At 43.0% G+C, this 17818-nt stretch overlaps 1 protein-coding gene across 50 annotated transcripts in view; it reads right to left on the bottom strand.

Moving 5' to 3' along the window:
• Positions 1–17818, bottom strand: part of RIMS2 (regulating synaptic membrane exocytosis 2) — a 657506-nt gene that overhangs the window by 48951 nt on the left and 590737 nt on the right. For 36 of the 50 annotated variants that reach the window (XM_073590110.1, XM_073590111.1, XM_073590125.1 and 33 more), the window contains one exon: positions 16777–16994. In XM_073590110.1, the coding sequence (XP_073446211.1) occupies positions 16777–16994 (218 nt within the window). Of the gene's footprint in view, positions 1–16776; positions 17019–17818 lie in introns of all 50 variants that reach the window. The other 14 variants (XM_073590159.1, XM_073590132.1, XM_073590137.1 and 11 more) reach the window with 1 other exon arrangement.

The raw sequence follows: 17818 nt of genomic DNA, 5'->3' as shown, positions 1-17818 counted from the left end.
GGCCATAAAATCAACTGACAGGAGTTAAGTAAAAATGAAAACTGTGTGTCAGATGGAGCTCACTGACAGATTCTCAGGTAAACCATTCTGCAGCCAGCAATAGACAGTGCAGGATCGAAGGCAATTTTTGTTTTACGAAACCCAATTGTGAAAAATTATTTTTAGTCCATGTAAATAAAAAAAAATGCCCCTGATGATGTACATATCCTTTAAGGAGACCATGAATAAGAAACTACCAGTGATTTTATAACTTTCTACTGTGTAACATCCGCTCCCCGTGATGAACACGTCTTCACCCCGCCGTCCTCCTACGGGTACATCTCTGTTATGTCTGTATTGTTAGATGTCTATGTTCTTGAATACTCCTGACTCACGTTGTCTGTGTTCCCTGCGCAAGTAGCTATTTTTGATTTCTAACTATCCGCCGGGAAAATTATAGAAAGACGAGAGAAGTACGTGTGTGTGTAAACAAACCGATGAAATTAGATAAAGTGCGTAGAGCAGTCACATCTTCACTACTTTACCTCCCACCCAAGAGCAATGCCAACTGAGTGGGCAGCAGCCGAGATGCAAAAAAAAAAACACCATCAGAAGCTTTCAAAGCGAAAGCTGAGTCACGGCTATGAGCATGGCGTAAACAAGAGACCCGGAAAAAGTTCCGAAAAATTAATTTCCCAAAGTTGTGATATTTTAAGACTGTGTGTCTTTAGACATACGTACGGTCTGCGTGTAAGATCCTCCACTCCAGAAGACCATCAGCGACGGATCAGACTATTAATATAAATGCTGTAGGCTGCGCCGATATTTTTAACCAACTCAAAGAATAAGGAAAATAAAAAAACAATCCATGAAAACTTGTTGTAGCCAATTTCTTCATTTTGACAGTAGTAGTGAGAAAAAGTAGAGTGATGGGATAGAGAGACATGCTGGCGCCTCGGGGTGTTGAAGAGGTGAGAATCCATTCTGCTATTATGACAGGAGGGGTACGAGAATAATATCAGTAATTGAGAATTAACATAAGGGAACCGCAAGTAAGGATTTATGCTAAAGAGAAACCCGAAATAGCCCGTACTGCAGATCTGTGCTGCCGCGGCATAATATGATGTATGCACCTTGATGAACACAACCATTCTTCAGGCAGTAATAGCTAGCTGGCCTTAGTCATCCAAGAAAAATTAGGAAGAGAAATCAAGAAGAGCCCAAGTCAGCCTGGTGAACATCCACTGTGAAGTGGTGGACCACAACTTGGATCAGCACCGTATGTAGTAGATGTGACCTAGAGAGGACCTGTCATTAACCATAAATATCTCATTTTTTATATACAGTGGGGGAAATAATTATTTGTTCCCTTGCCGATTTTGTAAGTTTGCCCACTGACAAAGATACGAACAGTCTATAATTTTAAGGGCAGGTTAATTTTAACATTGAGAGATAGAATATCAAAAATAAAATCCAGAAAATCACATTGTATAAATTATTTATTTGCATTTTGCAGTGAGAAATAAGTATTTGATCCTCTACCAACCATTCCTACTATCCCATCCATGTGCCCTGGGACTAAATTCCCAAGAACAGGATAGTACGTCACAGCAATCAGCGGCGCCCACGCAGTGAGCGCCGCTGATCGCGGCCGGGTGTCAGCTGATTATCACAGCTGACACCAGGCACAATGTGTCAGGGGCGGTCACGGACCGCCCCCGACATGTTAACCCCTTGAACACCGCGATCAAACACGATTGCGGTGTACCGGGGATTAAAGTGAAGCATCGGCAGGGAGGGGGCTCCCTCCGTGCTTCCCTGAGCCCCTCACAGCAGCGCAATGTGCAGCGCTGCTGCGGGGGGCTCCTTCCCTGCAGGTCCCCGAATCCAAGATGGCGACGGGGACCTTCGGGGGCCTGCAGGGAGCGGACTTCCTCAGTGCCTGCAAAGCGCAGGCAAGAGGAAGTCTTCTTCAATGCTTGTGACAGATCGCTGATCTGTCACAGTGATCTGTGATGTGACAGATCAGCGATCTGTCACAGGACAGTGATGTCCCCCCTGGGACAACCTAATAAAGTTAAAAAAAAAAAGTGTAAAACTAGTTTAAAAAAAAAAAATCGCTAAATAAATTTAAAAAAAAAAAAAATATTCCCTAATAAATTCATTTTTTGGAAATAAAAAAACCCCAAAACAATAAAAGTACACATATTTAGTATCGCTGGGTCCGTAACGACCCGCCCTATAAAACTGTCCCATTAGTTAACCCCTTCAGCGAACCCCTTAAAAAATAAAAATAAAAAACGAAGCAAAAAATGTTTTATTATCATACTGCCGAACAAAAAGTGCAATAACGCGCGATCAAAAAGACGCATATAAATATCCATGGTACCGCTGAAAACGTCATCTTGTCCCGCAAAAAACGAGCTGCCACGCAGCATCATCAGCGAAAAAATAAAAGTTATAGCTCGCAGAATAAAGCGATGCAAAAATAATTATTTTTTATATAAAATAGTTTTCATTGCATAAAACCGACAAAACATAAAAAAACAACCTAAATGAGGTATCGCTGTAACCGTACTGACCCGAAGAATAAAACTGCTTTATCAATTTTACCGCACGCGGAACGGTGTAAACGCACCCCCCCAAAAGAAATTCATGAAACGCTGGTTTTTGTTCATTCTGCGTCCCAAAAATAGGAATAAAAAGCGATCAAAAAATGTCACGTGCCCGAACATGATACCAATAAAAGCGTCAACTCGTCCCGCAAAAATAAGACCTCACATGACTCAGTGGGTCAAAATATGGAAAAATTATAGCTCTCAATATGTGGTGATGCAAAAACTATTTTTACAATAAAAAGCGTCTTTTAGCGTGTGACAGCCGCCAAACATAAAAACCGCCATAAATAGTAAATCAAACCCCCCGTTATCACCCCCTTAGTTAGGGAAACATAATAAAATAAAAAAAATGTATTTATTTTCCATTTTCCCATTAGGGTTAGGGCTGAGATTAGGGTTAGGGCTGAGATTAGGGTTAGAATTGGGGGTTTCCACTGTTTGGGCACATCAGGTGCTCTGCAAACGCAACATGGCGTCTGATCTCAATTCCGGCCAATTCTGCATTGAATAAGTCAAATGGTTGTCCTTCCGATCCAAGCTCTGCCATGCGCCCAAACAGTGGTTTACCACCACATATAGGGTATCAGCCTAGTCAGGACAAATTGCAAAACAACTTTTGGGGTCCTATTTCTCTGTTGCCCTTAGGAAAATAAAAAATTGGTGGCAAAAATATCATTTTTGTGGAAAAAAAATATGATTTTTTTATTTTCACGCCCGGGCGTTATAAACTTCTGTGAAGCACTTGGGGGTTCAAAGTGCTCACCACACATCTAGATAAGTTCCGTGGGAGGTCTAGTTTCCAAAATGCGTTGATCCTCCTCACTGGTGTGCTTGGTGTTTGCTTTAAGAAATTTTTAAAGAACCAACATATTTTTAAGTTGTCTAATAAAGCTTTGTAAATTGCAGCCGCCTCCGTCTCAAGCTGGATCACTTTTTTTTTTCCTCTTGCTCCTAATTCATGTGGATGCTCACCACAGTCCGTGCTGGGCGTTGGCAGGCTTGGGGATTGCTTTGCAGACGGGTAAGCTGACTACACTTTCTTTACGTTTCCACTGTTTAGGTACATTAGGGGCTCTCCAAAGGCAACATGACACCCGCAGACCATTCCATCAAAGTCTGCATTCCAAAACGTCACTACTTCCCTTCCGAGCCCCGACGTGTGCTCATACAGTAGTTTTCTCCCACATATGGGGTATCAGCATACTCAGGACAAATTGGACAACAACTTTTGGGGTCCATTTTCTCCTGGTACCCTTGGGAAAATAAATAAAATTGGTGACTAAATGATCATGTTTGTGGAAAAAAATACGATTTTTTTATTTTCACGCCCAGGCGTTATAAACTTCTGTGAAGCACTGAGGGGTTCAAAGTGCTCACCTCACATCTAGATAAGTTCCTTGGGGAGTCTAGTTTCCAAAATGCTGTCATTTGTGGGGGGTTTCCACTGTTTCGGCACATCAGGAGCTTTCCAAAAGCGACATGGTGTCCGATCTCAATTCCAGCCCAAAACGTCAAATGGCGCTGCTTCCCTTCCGAGCTCTGCCATGCGCCCAAATAGTGGTTTACCCCCACGTGTGGGGTATCAGCGTACTCGGAACAAATTGCACAATAACTTTTAGGGTCCTGTTACCCTTGGAAAAGTACGAATTGAGGGTGAAAAGATCATTTTTGTGGAAAAAATAGTATTTTTTAATTGTACCGCTGTACGTTATAAACTTCTGTGAAGCCCTTGTGGGTTCAACGTTCTCACCACATATCTAGATAAGTTCCTTGGGGGGTCTAGTTTCCAAAATGGGGTCACTTGTGGGGGGTTTCCACTGTTTAGGTACATCAGAGGCTCTCCAAACGTGACATGGCATCCGATCTGAATTCCAGCCAATTTTGCATTGAAAAAGTCAAACGGCGCTCCTTCCATTCTGAGCTCTGTCATGTGCTGAAACAGTGGTTCCCCCCCACATATCAGGTATCAGCGTACTCAGGACAAACTGCACAATAACTTTTGCAGTCCAGTTTCTCCTTTTACACTTGGTAAAATAAAAAAAATTGAACCTGAAGTATTTTTTTTGTGAAAAAATGTTAAATGTTCATTTTTTTTAAATATTCAAAAAATTCTTGTGAAGCACCTGAAGGGTTAATAAACTTCTTGAATGTGGTTTTGAGCACCATAAGGGGTGCAGTTTTTAGAATGGTGTCACTTTTGGGTATTTTCTATCATATAGACCCCTCAAAGTGGCTTCAAATGTGATGTGGTCCGTAAAAATAAAATGGTGTTGCAAAAATGAGAAATCGCTGGTTCCAAAATTGTGCTGATGTAAAGTAAACATGTGGGAAATGTTACTTATTAAGTTTTTTGTGTGCCGTATCTCTGTGATTTAAGGGCATAAAAATTCAAAGTTGGAAAATTGCGAAATTTTCAAAATTTTCGCCAAATTTCCGTTTTTTTCCCAAATAAACACAAGTTATATGAATTAAATTTTACCACCATCATGAAGTACAATATGTCACGAGAAAACAATGTCAGAATCACCGGGATCCATGGAAGTGTTTCAGAGTTATTACATCATAAAGGGACAGTAGTCAGAATTGTAAAAATTGGCCTGGTCATGAACGTGCAAACCACCCTTGGGTGTTAAGGGGTTAAAGCTCTGGTTCCTACAGACCAGTTAGATGCTCCTAATCAACTCGTTACCTGTATTAAAGACAGCTGTCTTACATAGTCACCTTTATAAAAGACTCCTGTCCACAGACTCAATCAGTCAGACTCTAACCTCTACAACATGGGCAAAACCAAAGAGCTTTCTAAGGATGTCAGAGGCAAGATCATAGATCTACACAAAGCTGGAATGGGCTACAAAATCATAAGTAAGATGCTGGGTGAGAAGGAGACAACTGTTGGTGCAATAGTAAACAAATGGAAGAAATACAAAATGACTGTCTATTGACATCGATCTGGGGCACCATGCAAAATCTCACTTTGTGGTGTATCCTTGATCATGAGGAAGGTGAGAGATCAGCCTAAAACTACATGGGGGGAACTTGTTAATGATCTCAAGGCAGGTGGGACCACAGTCACACACAGTAACATATTACGCCGTAAAGGTTTAAAATCCTGCAGTGCCCGCAAGGTGCCCCTGCTCAGGAAGGCACATGTGCAGGCCAGTCTGACGTTTGCCAATGACCAGCAAAGAGCAGTTGACAGCACAACGGAGGGGTGGATGCCAGTTCAAAGGTTCATGGACCCAAATGAACAGTAGTCCAAACAAGGAAAAGGAACAGCATCTGGTCCAGGTGAAAAATTGTATCAAAAATGTATTCTGCCAGTACAAAATACAACGTTTCGGCCATATTGTGGCCTTTTTCAAGTATAACATAGCAGCACAAATGGTGGCCTTTTATAGTGTGGCACAGCCAATCACCATTTCGGTAACACCCATCACAGAAAATCCATACATAGAATACATATAAATACATCCATCAGATACATATATATTCAATAGCACAGTTTATCCAATCGTTAACAATAATGATCATATTTATATTAGAAATATTGCAAAAGCATTTCATACATAAACAACAATCCCCAAATCAGCCCACCAATGATCATAAAGCATCAAAGGTATCCATAGAAATAACACACCAATCACTTGCAGTAATACATATCCATATATAAACCGCCAATCCCTAATCACATAGTGGTGGCGCCAACCCCAATGGACCAATCATGTGAGGACTCACAAATCCCTATATCGGCAGAGCTCCCTCTCCCTCTATGACACCATCAGCCAGAGCCAGACTGTATCAGGAGCGCAGTCTAATGACGCGCACCACCAGGTCACGGTGCGCGCGCCGCCCACCACCGCAGGTCCGGTCACGTGACGTCTCCGTCACAACGCACCGCGCATGCGCGGTGCTGTGCAAGGGATCAGCCACAAGAACCGCCCACCGGGGAGGACCGCGCACGCGCAGAGGCCCAGAGCACGCAATCATACACCACACTCCCTCACAAGCCCGCGCATGCGCTGATTGACAGAAATCAATGTATTACCACACTTGAATAAATGAGTCCACACAGATGAGCCAGAATGCTTCCAAACAACGCAGCATATATAAAAAACATTGGAATCAAGGAACCATATCCATAGTAACTTTAATAATATTCCATACTTTACGAGAATCGCATACATTGCATATTATGTAGGGAGCAAAACTGGAATAATTACAAAAAGGAAAAAAAGAGGAAAAGAGGGCACGGGGAATTGCCTTTTCAATGTGAAAATTGCAAGATTTTTTTTTCTATTTTTTTCTTTTTTTTAACACAGATCGTGATATGAAAAAGAAAGACAAAAACATTTCCAAATGGTAAAAAAAATAGAGTTCATATTAAAACCTTATTTGAAGCATTACAATGTTGGGCCCAGGCATTATTGCCTAGCAGCAGGGCCTTGGAGTTGGTAAGCCAAACCTTCGACTCCTTTGTTTCCATGACACCGACTCCAACTCCGACTCCCTCATACCAGGGCTGTGGAGTCGGTAAGCCGAAACTCCGACTACTCAATTTCCATGACACCGACTCTGCCTCCTCCAAAATGGGCTCTGACTCCGACTCCACAACTCCACCAAAATGGGCTCCGACTCCAACTCCACAGCCCTGCCTAGCTGCACAACATCATGTACGGTCAAACCCCAAAAACATAGCACTTCTACTCTAACATGTAATTCTACAGTATTCACATTTCTGTATTTAATGTTCAGAAATCCAAATGCCATGACAGGTCCGCATGTAGAGTTCTCCTTCAAGCAATGCTTTGATCAGCGCCACCCACACAAAGTATGTTAAGAGAAACTTAATTGCTCAGGACATGTTTGCAATCATCTGGATCTGAACGTTGGGTGAGAAAACATTCTTAGAACATTCTGCAGTTCTGCGCCAATGTATCAGTTCAGTATGGTCATGTTTTTACAGTAATAATGACCATATGGCAGAGCGTATTTCATCATGTGCTAATGCATAGTGCCTACTTTATACAATGCATGGATATCTATAGAGATAGTTATCATAAAAGGGTTAGAAAATCCTATTAGATCTACGGTATATAGTCACCTATAGAGATAGTCTATGATCCTAAAATACTATACACTTGCCTCTTGTACATCAGTGCTGCTCCACCTGTGTGGTCAATTTAGGATCAAATCTGGTTACTTCTACTGGTGGTGTTCCCCTCAGGCCTCATTCAGATGTACATTTTTTTGCATATGAGGGCCATCCTTGGATTTCATGGATAGCACTGGACCTGTGATAGTCTATGGGGCCATTCACAAGTCCGTGATTTTTTGCAGACCGAGACTTCCGCAGAAAATCTTGGAAACATGCCCGATTTTGATCCAAAGGTCAGAGCAAAATCAGCAATGAAAGTCTATGGGTCCGTCAAAAAAATGAGACTGCACTCGGATGCCATCTGAGAGAGAAGAAGGTGGAGAAACTTTTTTTGTTCTCTGAATGAGAAAAACTGATGACGCTCGGCCCATACACTGATCAAAATAATTGTTTTTCTCTTGCGTGAGAAGAACGGAGGTCTAAATGAGGAGTCATTCTTGCTTTTTCCTGCAACTCTCAGCAATATAACCACTAAAGGGAATCTATCAGCAGGCTTTCACTATGTAATCCGAGAGCAGCATCGTGTAGGGAAGGGCAGAGACCCTGATTCCAGTGGCGTGTCACTTACTATGCGATGTTTGGCTGTTTCAATAAAATCAGTGTTTTATTACTAGAGGACTAAGTGCCTTCCCTTTGCAAAAATTTGCAATATTCTGTCCTCATTCCATCCCACTCCATAGGAGAAATCTTCCTGAAGGCCTACGTTCACAGTTGTGTGGTTGGGGAGGATTCACCATGCGCACCGTACACACACAGGAGGCTATGGGTCTGTGGAAAAAAAATCAGACTACACTCGGATGACATTATGGAGAGGGAGGAGAAACTTTTTCTCTTTTCTATTCACGTCTGAGAAAAACGGATTCCACTGTGATTAAACTCTGATCCTAGTCTGATCAGAATAATCGGACCATTTTTCTCACATGGGTGAACCTACCGAAAAAACGCTAAGCCACAGACAGTGGATATCTTCATTCCCGAGGTCATCTGCCCCTCACTAATCTTCTTTCCCCAAGAACTCTTCCTCCAAAATAGCAAAAACTGCTTTTTTTTTTTTTTTTTTTTGTTATATACCTTTTTTTTGGAGAAAAAGGTGACCAAATCCCAATATAGCCACCACTACAGCAACAGAAGGGGACGTGATCCAGATTTCTCAAACATCTGATAGCTGTCCGCCTAAGACTCCGGGAGCAGAGATGGAGACTCAGTAATAGACCAGGGGAGGGTGAATAAAAACCAGTTTTCTTTTTAATTAAACTGTGATAGAATCTATCTGTAATAACATAGGCTATTTGTCTGCTGGGAGTTATGCAGAACATGTAATATGTATCATAATTAACCTAAATGAGTCATATGGGCGGAGCTCTTCTTCTCAATAGTCATGCAGTCCCTGCTGATCGCTACATCCAGGACATGTGCAGTAAGATGGGCGATTGGCATCATCAGAGCACTGTGCATGTGCTGGAATGAGAGAGATAGAGTGCAAGTACACCCAGTTCCCTGCACGCACCCTAGAAGCAGGAATCAGCGGGACACAGTAACTACAGAGATGAACGGCTCTGCCCAGATGACTAAATCAGGATAGTTATAATATAGAGTGCACACAATTAAAAGTTCATTTTCTTGAATAATAATTATCAGTACGCATAACTATAGTCATGACATAGTAAGCGATTATCTCCATAAAATTGTGGTTTATAATCCAAAATCCAGGAAACTCCAACATGTTGGAGGAGCTAATGGGTTTACTGCATACAGTTATATTAATAAGCTCAATGTCTGCCAGTATACAATAGGTTCCCCCTAGTGGTGACCGCAGGCAGCCGGAATGTTCTCTTCTAAATCTTTGTCGTTCAAAGGGATTTGTTCAGAGTTTCCTCAGATGAAAATAAGAATGATCAAAGCTCCTCCAGCTTTTCATATCAAACAGTCTGCGAAAAACGAACAGCTCACGGATGGCCTCAGAGGGCTTCTCCGATTTATTCATGGCTCTATAGACTTGTATGGGCCATTTTGATCTGAGATTCAGACATGCCTCCATGGCCACTCGGTCGCGAAAATACATGGACATGTGAACAGCCCTAAAGAGGAGGAAAGAAGTCCAGCTCTACCATCGCGTTCTTTATTTCAGTGTGAATGAGGACAAAAAGGCAGTGAAGTTTACAATATCGTGATACATACCAATAAAACATCTACGCGTTTCAGGTGAGTCCACCCTTCGTCATGAACAGCCCCATAGACTATAATAGGTTTTGCGCTCTACTACTTATCAGTCATACACATGATGTAATGAGAGATGAGTGTCAGCGGACACAGCACTGACCTCACTGGCACGGCGCCGCTATGGGAGATCTGAGCACCTTATCTGAGCACGCTCGCTCACCGCTAGCACCTATCATTCCAGAACAGCTTTTCTATGTTATATTAAATTTAAGGATCATACACGGCTCGCACAGAGCTCATGCAGGAGCTGCACGCATAAGAGCAAGGCAGACTTTTTCCAGCACGGAGCACCAGTTACGTCAGTCTTATTGTTGTGTTATATTAGAGATTTGCTTGCTCGTCAGTTCAATGTGCACAAATCTCTACTGAAAAGTACTCAGCCTCAGGAATCGATGCTTCCATTCAATGACAGTAAGTAGAGGAAGACGTGCGGACTGGATCTTATGTATATGTAACGCCAGACACAAGATTGGGAATCAGGTACAGCAATCCTCCCATTACCTTTGTTAGTGTCTCAGAGGCCTCAGTTGAGCCATTGTTTCATATGAGCCTGTATGCTGACTCTTGTGTGTTAATTTGTGGAATACCTGCCTATTATGTATTGCATCAGCTCACTGCAGTTTAATAATCTACACAATTTAGGACAAATATGCAGGTTAATTGATGGATTATATCTACCCCCACTCCTGTGGAAGAATGTCCTGAATGGGAGCTGAGGACGTAAAGTCTCTGGCTCCCTCTGCAGAGAGACTCTTCAGGAACAGCCCAAAGGAACCATAGCTCCATCTGTTGGAACAGATCAGCTCCAATGCCCATCACTGAACCCACGAAGACATCTGGGGAACCCAGGTGGGACAATCAGATCACCTGGCGATATACCTAACTATGTTTGGTCAGTCTCCTAAGCTTGCCGCTACCGCCTGTCTGTGGGTGCCCACCAAAAGCAGAGTGCTACTTGATGGGTAGTAGGCTCTGGATGCCCCAAAGTGCCAGAAGTTCTAATCCTTGGCGAGCCAGCGGAAGGATGAGACTCTGACATTTACACCATGTTGTGTACTTTCTGCGACTGTACTATATGTTGTTGCTGACATGTGCTACGGTCATGGTGTCCGTCATCTGGAGGAGCATGTGCTGTGATGGAAGACTATATTGGTAGGAGATACAAAAGCTGTGGACCAACCAAAAGTTGGGAGACACTGGTATGGGGCAGTGGAACTACAGGCCTCGGATTGGGATCTTGTGGAACTTGGAAGTATTGCATTGTGGACATCTACCCGGAGCTTCTGTAAGACCATGGACGTACGGAATAAAAAGAGTTGCATTGTTAACCTGCCTAGGTGATTAGTACAACCCACAACCTCAGATCTACACAGGCACCATCAGGGGTTCAGCTCAAATCCATTTTTTCTGGGTTTCAAAAATTGTGAAGCACCACAAATTACAATGGGTATGTGTGCACGTCAGCGCACCCATAGACTATAATGGGTGGTTGGGTGAAAAAAACGCATTGCGTGCGCATGCGTTTTTTGGGGGCAAGTCGGATGCTCAAAAAATGCAACGGAGTGCATTTTGTGCGCCCGAGCGCACACTACAAAAAACCGCATGCGCATACAAACACGTACAAACGCATGTGTATGCGCACCCATGAAAAGAATAGGAAAAAAACAGCGCAAAAAAACGCAAGTGTGAAACCAGCCTAATGGAGGAGCCATAAATGTTCATTTGAACCGTTTCATCATTATTTGATGTATCTTCACCTCTGAATCCCGGAGAGTAGAGCTATTTAGACTCCATGGAAGACATCAGACATAATAGCTGCATGAGCTTCTTAATAAATGTAGATTAAGCATCTGAAGCATCACAAGATTGTGGTTCTTGCACAGATTGATGATCTTTATGGGGAATGTAGTCCAGGACTTGCAGTCTGCGAAACCACAGAAGATGACAGACCATTATGGGATGTAACTATACCAGATGCTAGCCGGGCAGCATAGAAGCTAGAGTTCTGCACATGTCACCGTGCTTCATCTCTGAACCTATGAGCATTAGGACGAGTCCAAACTGTGGCCACAAAAGTAAATGAAATATTTATGGGCTGCAGAATATGAAGAAAAATTACACAAATCAAATACTTCTAGAGAGATCAAAGGCTCTTATTACAGGAATGCGAATAAATGAAGCGTCTGCTTATAGCAGAAAGAAGTCGATGATGAGACGCCAAGCCCAGTCCCTCCATGGGACACATTACAGCCGGTCCTCACGAGTACTTCTATCCTCTAAAGCCCACATGTGCCAGCTGTGACACATCTGCCAAGACCCTATATTTCAGGAAGAGTCCCACCAAATATTAGGGATGTCCCAGGTCAAATGCCTGCCCACAAATGATTGTTCCTCAGAGAGACCCGGGGTAGGGCGAAAACATTCCTAAACTGGCAAAAACAGCGTTGGTAACTATGGAAAAGTTTCAGACAGGTCCTTTAAACATAAGACATTTAATGGAGGGAGTAATACAGAGAGCTCTATAGGGGCCTTTACAACAAAAAATATCTTCCAGGCGAAAACATTTCACACACTAAATCTAAAAACTGCATGTGGCCTCGAGGTCTCATTTGCTAATTGTTTGCTCAATTGAATCCATAAGAGCACATAACATAAATCAGGCGAAAGTGGGAAGACTTGGCCTAAGGCGGGGGTCACACTTGCGAGCGTGATGCGAGAAACTCGCACGAGTCTCTCGCATCAATACCTGCCGGCACCCAGGACCGGAGTGTGCGGCTGCCTGTATTTCTATAACAACATGGACCATATCCCAGTTTCCTGACACCATCCATTGTCACAGTCTTTCCTGAGTATTAAAATCCTGAAATTAGGACGAAAAAAAGAGCGTAGCTCCTGAAATAATGAGGCCTTGCTTGTGCCATCTATAATCAGCTTCCAGTTTGATTATGTAACAACCCCCAATTCCCAGCTCTGTTAATGTGTGTGGGACCGAGGGCCGACGCTAAAGTGACTCTTTACCCTTTCAATGTTTCATGGCTTTCATTGGTGCAGACTAGGCAAAAATATAAAATACAATGAAGTTTCTTGTTTTTTTTGTCTGGGCAAATGACTATAAACCTAGCTATGGGTATGAAACATCTGGTTGAATCTGTGTCTGATGGTTTGGAAAATTTAGGCTACAATAATCCTGATGTGCAGCTTGTGGCCAGGACAACTTGCCCACTCAATTAGCTCCATCACGGGAATTAACAAGACTGTGAGTAGAAAGTCAACAATGGTTCCCCACCAATCTGACTTGTGGGAATTTGCCCAGTATGTCAATGTTTGACCCATTACAAACTTATCTAATTTGCACATTTATTACCCGTAAGACTGCCTATACCACCTGGATCTCCGCAGTACCGTCCAAGAGATCCCTATAACAGAGCTGCACCTGAGTGGTCCCGTCGCCCTCTGGTCAGTCGCTTTAGAAACATGCTGTAAACTGGCCAGGACTTGCCACCTGCTTAGTTGTTGCATTTGTTGGTCTCGCCATCCCTTTATAATGGACGTGTTATTCGGGATCGGATAAAGGCACATTCTGTCACTGCTTAATTATATAACAGTGTCTGACAGAGGCCCTTCTGTATAAGTGCTAACAATCGCTGTCGTGTAGATCCAATTATTATTATAAGGCCATGTGCACACGGTGCGGTTTCTGCTGCAGATGCGCAGTGTTTCAGGCTCTGCAGGTCCGCAGCAGATTTAGGTGCATTGTACAGTACCATTGTTTTCAATGGTAAACTGGAAAACGCTGTGCACATGCTGCGGATTTTTCCGCGCGGTTTACAATCCGCAGCATGTCAATTCTTTTGTGCAGATACGCTGCAGTTTCACACCTCATCCATTATGAGGTGCAAAACCGTAAGCCAAAACCGCAGATAAACCGCAGGACTTTTACTACAAAATCCGCAGAGCCAAAAAACTCCGTGTGCACATACCCTTACTGCGTTGTGGCGAGAACTGTATCCTGCGTACAGGCACATAAACATATAACATTTAATAGGGCTTTCAAATGAAAAACATCTTATTTTTTCAAGATAATATCATCCACAGAACGGGTCAGGGAGCATGTCTATGGCTCACAAGTGCTTTAAGAGACACAACACTCACCCTAGCGAAAAGCTTACTCAGAGGAGGGGATGTCGGCTTTTCATTATACCCTATGGGAGTTATGGGAGCGTCCAGGCAAACCTGCCCATAAGAATATAAGGGAGAGAAGACAACACTTGAACAGTCAACTCTTCAAGTTAGAGCAAAACAGAGTCTAACGCTTGTTCTCCCATTAAGCAGCCAATTGCTGCGACTTATGCTGCCTAAGTTGGCAGGGCCATGTCGCCTAACGATTGGCAGCAGCGGTCATGTGGCGTCACCACTGCAGACTGTAAACAATGACTGGGAGCAGCGGTGGAGTCATTCCTATACCACGGAAAGGTGATATGCTTTTTATTTGCAACCTTTGGAAACATGGCTGCTAAACAAAAAATATTACCGGGAAAACCCATTTAATTATAATCGGAAATTACTAATCAGTAGGAAAAAAAACTTAGAATAAGATCAATTCTAATAGATCTGTAACAGCATCGTAAATGCCTCCTGAAAACGACTGTCTGCTGTACATCCTACACCCATTAGTCAGACTGGAGAACATCTGCAAAGAGAATCTATTGTCCTGGAGGACCTAAGACATTTGTGACTTCAATGGTAACGGTGTAATGCTTCCCTTTCCCTGTGGAGGTGCTGCAGGGAAATAACCACATGGTACGAAAGTACTTCACAGAATACAGCTGACTACAGCTTATTGTAAAAAATGATAAAAAACAAACATTGCATAACAAGCGTACAATCAACATAAGCCATGTGGTCTCAACGTTAACCGTAATACTACATGTGTTTAAAGGGAACCTGTCATCAGGATTTCATACCCCAAACTAATGGCATGTCTGTAAAGATGCTTTAGTGCTGAACTCTTACCTCTCTTCTAGAAATCCACTTTTCTGTTCGAGAAAAATCCATACTAGAAATTGCATGCTAATGAGTCACAAGTGCAGTGGGCGAGCGCTGCACTTCCAGCTCCCGATTCTCTCTTTATTCCCCGCCCACTGCCTGCCTTTCGGCTCTGATAGTTCACTCATGTTTCAGTGAGCTGTTAGTTAAACACAGGAGGAAGGCAGTGGCAGCAGGGAATAGGGAGAGAAGCAGGAGCTGGAAGTGCAGCGCTCGCCCACTGCACTTGCAACTCATTAGCATACAATTTCAAGTATGGGTTTCTTTCAAACAGCATGGCAGATTTCTAGAAGAAAGGTAAGGATTTAATCAGCATTACAGCGCCTGAGGTACACTGATGACAGGCTCGCTTTAAATTCAATCAAATCATCACTTTACAAAATTAATTAAAATGATCGCTTAAAATATCATCTCTTCCCTCATTCCAGTCCTCAGGCTTACCAACAACAGAGGGATAACACTTCTAACGATCAAGAAATATGAAGCAGCATACAGTGCAGCATTTCAGAGAAATACCCTAAATTGCATTGAAAAGTGGTCTTCGATAGGGGGTGGTCTTCTTACGGACGGCCAGTAGTATGTATAATAAATGGTGGAACTGAAAATCTGGTCTGGATGGATAAGAAGTGGTCTTCTCATACAAGTTTTTTTGGAGATATTTCACTGTGGAAACTCTTAATTAGAGTCAATGACTTTACTAACAGAACAAGTCCAAATGTGTAAGTTTGTTTTTCCTTTCTACATTAAAATTTGTTCCCAGCGCCAAACCTAGGGGCGAGAACTGTGGACGATGGGAGTTATTTATTACTTTTAATTTCTATACTTTTATCCATAGCGGCTTATTTAGAGAACTGATCGGTACATAGACCTCTATTCCAAATCTTTAAATGGCCATATTAAAAAGTGCATGTGAATAACCCAACGCCAACCCTAGAGACAGATACAAACAGCGGAGAACAACTGCAAAAGAACAGTAGATGTGCATCTTGCTCTCCAACAGCCCATCGTAGAGTGCCCCTTGATCTCCTGAAGGATGCACCAATAAATAAAAACCATAAAATTAGTTTAGCAGCGCAGTACAGCGCAACCTCCACAAGGAGGTGCTGGTGAGGGAAGAGAGGTTGCACAAACACAGCATAGTAACACAGAGCAACAGCACAGGTGTCACAGGTAACGAAAGAGTGGTCAGACTAGTCGAAGTCAGCAAATGTCAGGAGCAGAAGTACCAAGGGAGACAGCAAGTGCGTAGTCAGAGACGAGCAAGAAGTCAGGACCTACCGGGAACGTGGTATCAGAAACGCAAGACTTGGTCAGGGTACAAGCCAGAGGGTCAAAAGCCAGCCGGAAAGCGTGGTATCAGAAACGTAAGACGTGGTCAGGGTACAAGCCAGAGGGTCCAAAGCCAGCCGGAAAGCGTGGTATCAGAAACGGAAAAACCAGTAGCAGAGTCCAGAGATCAAGCCGAGTCATACACAAGTCCAGGTAATCAAGGGCAGAAGGAACACTAAAGGAATACAGGTCAGAGGCACTAGCTTGGAAGCTTGCAGTATAGCTGACGCTGGCCCGCAGGCTGCAGAGGACTGAAATAGCCCAGCCAGCTCCAGAACGAGGCAGAGGGGATTAACCCCCGCATGACCAGTCCAAAGAGAAGACAGCAGAAAACAAACTCTGGACTGGATCATGACACACAGTACTGCAAAAAAAAACAGTTGAAAAACAATTTCTCAATGAAAAAAATTCAAAAAATGTAAGCCCTACCTGTTTGGCTGAGCTGTGAGGTACTTCGGCTTTTCCGTGAGAGGCCAACAATAGCCACCATTTTGGCGCCGATGCTGGATCTTCTTTTCTTATTGCCAGCACCCACTGTGCCCACTGCTGTGTCGGACTGGCTGCCATCGTTCTTCTCCAATGTATACATATCCCCTCCGATGCTGGTACTTTTAGTCATGTTCTTCCCCGAGGCGCCCATCTGTCTGCTTTGCATTTTGGATGTAAAAACACTGTCAGCCAATTGGCAGATAATGTTTGCACACAAAACAGGGGGGAAAGGGGATGAAAAGACAGAAAGTAAAGTTTTTAGTTGATAACATATGAAAAACTTAAGGAAAACAGACTACAATAAACTGGAGACTTATAGACTTGAAGACATTATAGTACAGTGGAGGAAAACAATGAAAAAATATTACACAGGACAGACATGAATTCACAAAACTCATCATATAAGGTATTGGCACCTTCTACCCGGTCTTCAGTCACCGTCACAGTCTTAAAGTGTACTTATAATTAAAAAAAATAGAGATGTCATAGTAATATGTCAGTAGATTTAATCGCTGGTGATATAGGTGGTAAACCCTCCACAGATTGCTAAAACTAGGGGGCAGAATGGCTCAGCAGAACATGGTGCCCATTCCTTTCTCAATGCAGCTGCCTGGTTCACCTTGGCGAGTGGACACTTTTTAAAGAATAGGAAACCCTATGGCAACTTTTAAAAAAAAAATGTTTTGATGTCCTCAAATAGATAAGTGGGGGTGGTCCAAGTCCTGAGACTCCCTGAAATAAATGCTGAAAAGTGTGTCATGTTCAGGAGTGATGGGTGGGACAGCTTCTTCATGAGTGCGCATATAGAGTGCCGAAAGAGTAGACTTTCTGACAGAGCGCACACGCAGTCATGCAGAGAAGCAAGCAGATAATTCAGGAAAGTCATCGGGTCATGCTGGAAAACATTTATATTTTCTGGAGAGGGAAATGACGAAGTGGTCAGGAAACTAGGAAAATTTCTTAACCAAAATTTTGCAGAAAA

This window comes from Dendrobates tinctorius, unplaced genomic scaffold (assembly GCF_039654945.1).
Source record: "Dendrobates tinctorius isolate UK_male_01 unplaced genomic scaffold, ASM3965494v1 ptg000116l, whole genome shotgun sequence".
NCBI lineage: Eukaryota > Metazoa > Chordata > Amphibia > Anura > Dendrobatidae > Dendrobates > Dendrobates tinctorius.
Note: the sequence above shows the minus strand (reverse complement) of the source record. Positions and strands in the feature narration are given on the sequence as shown.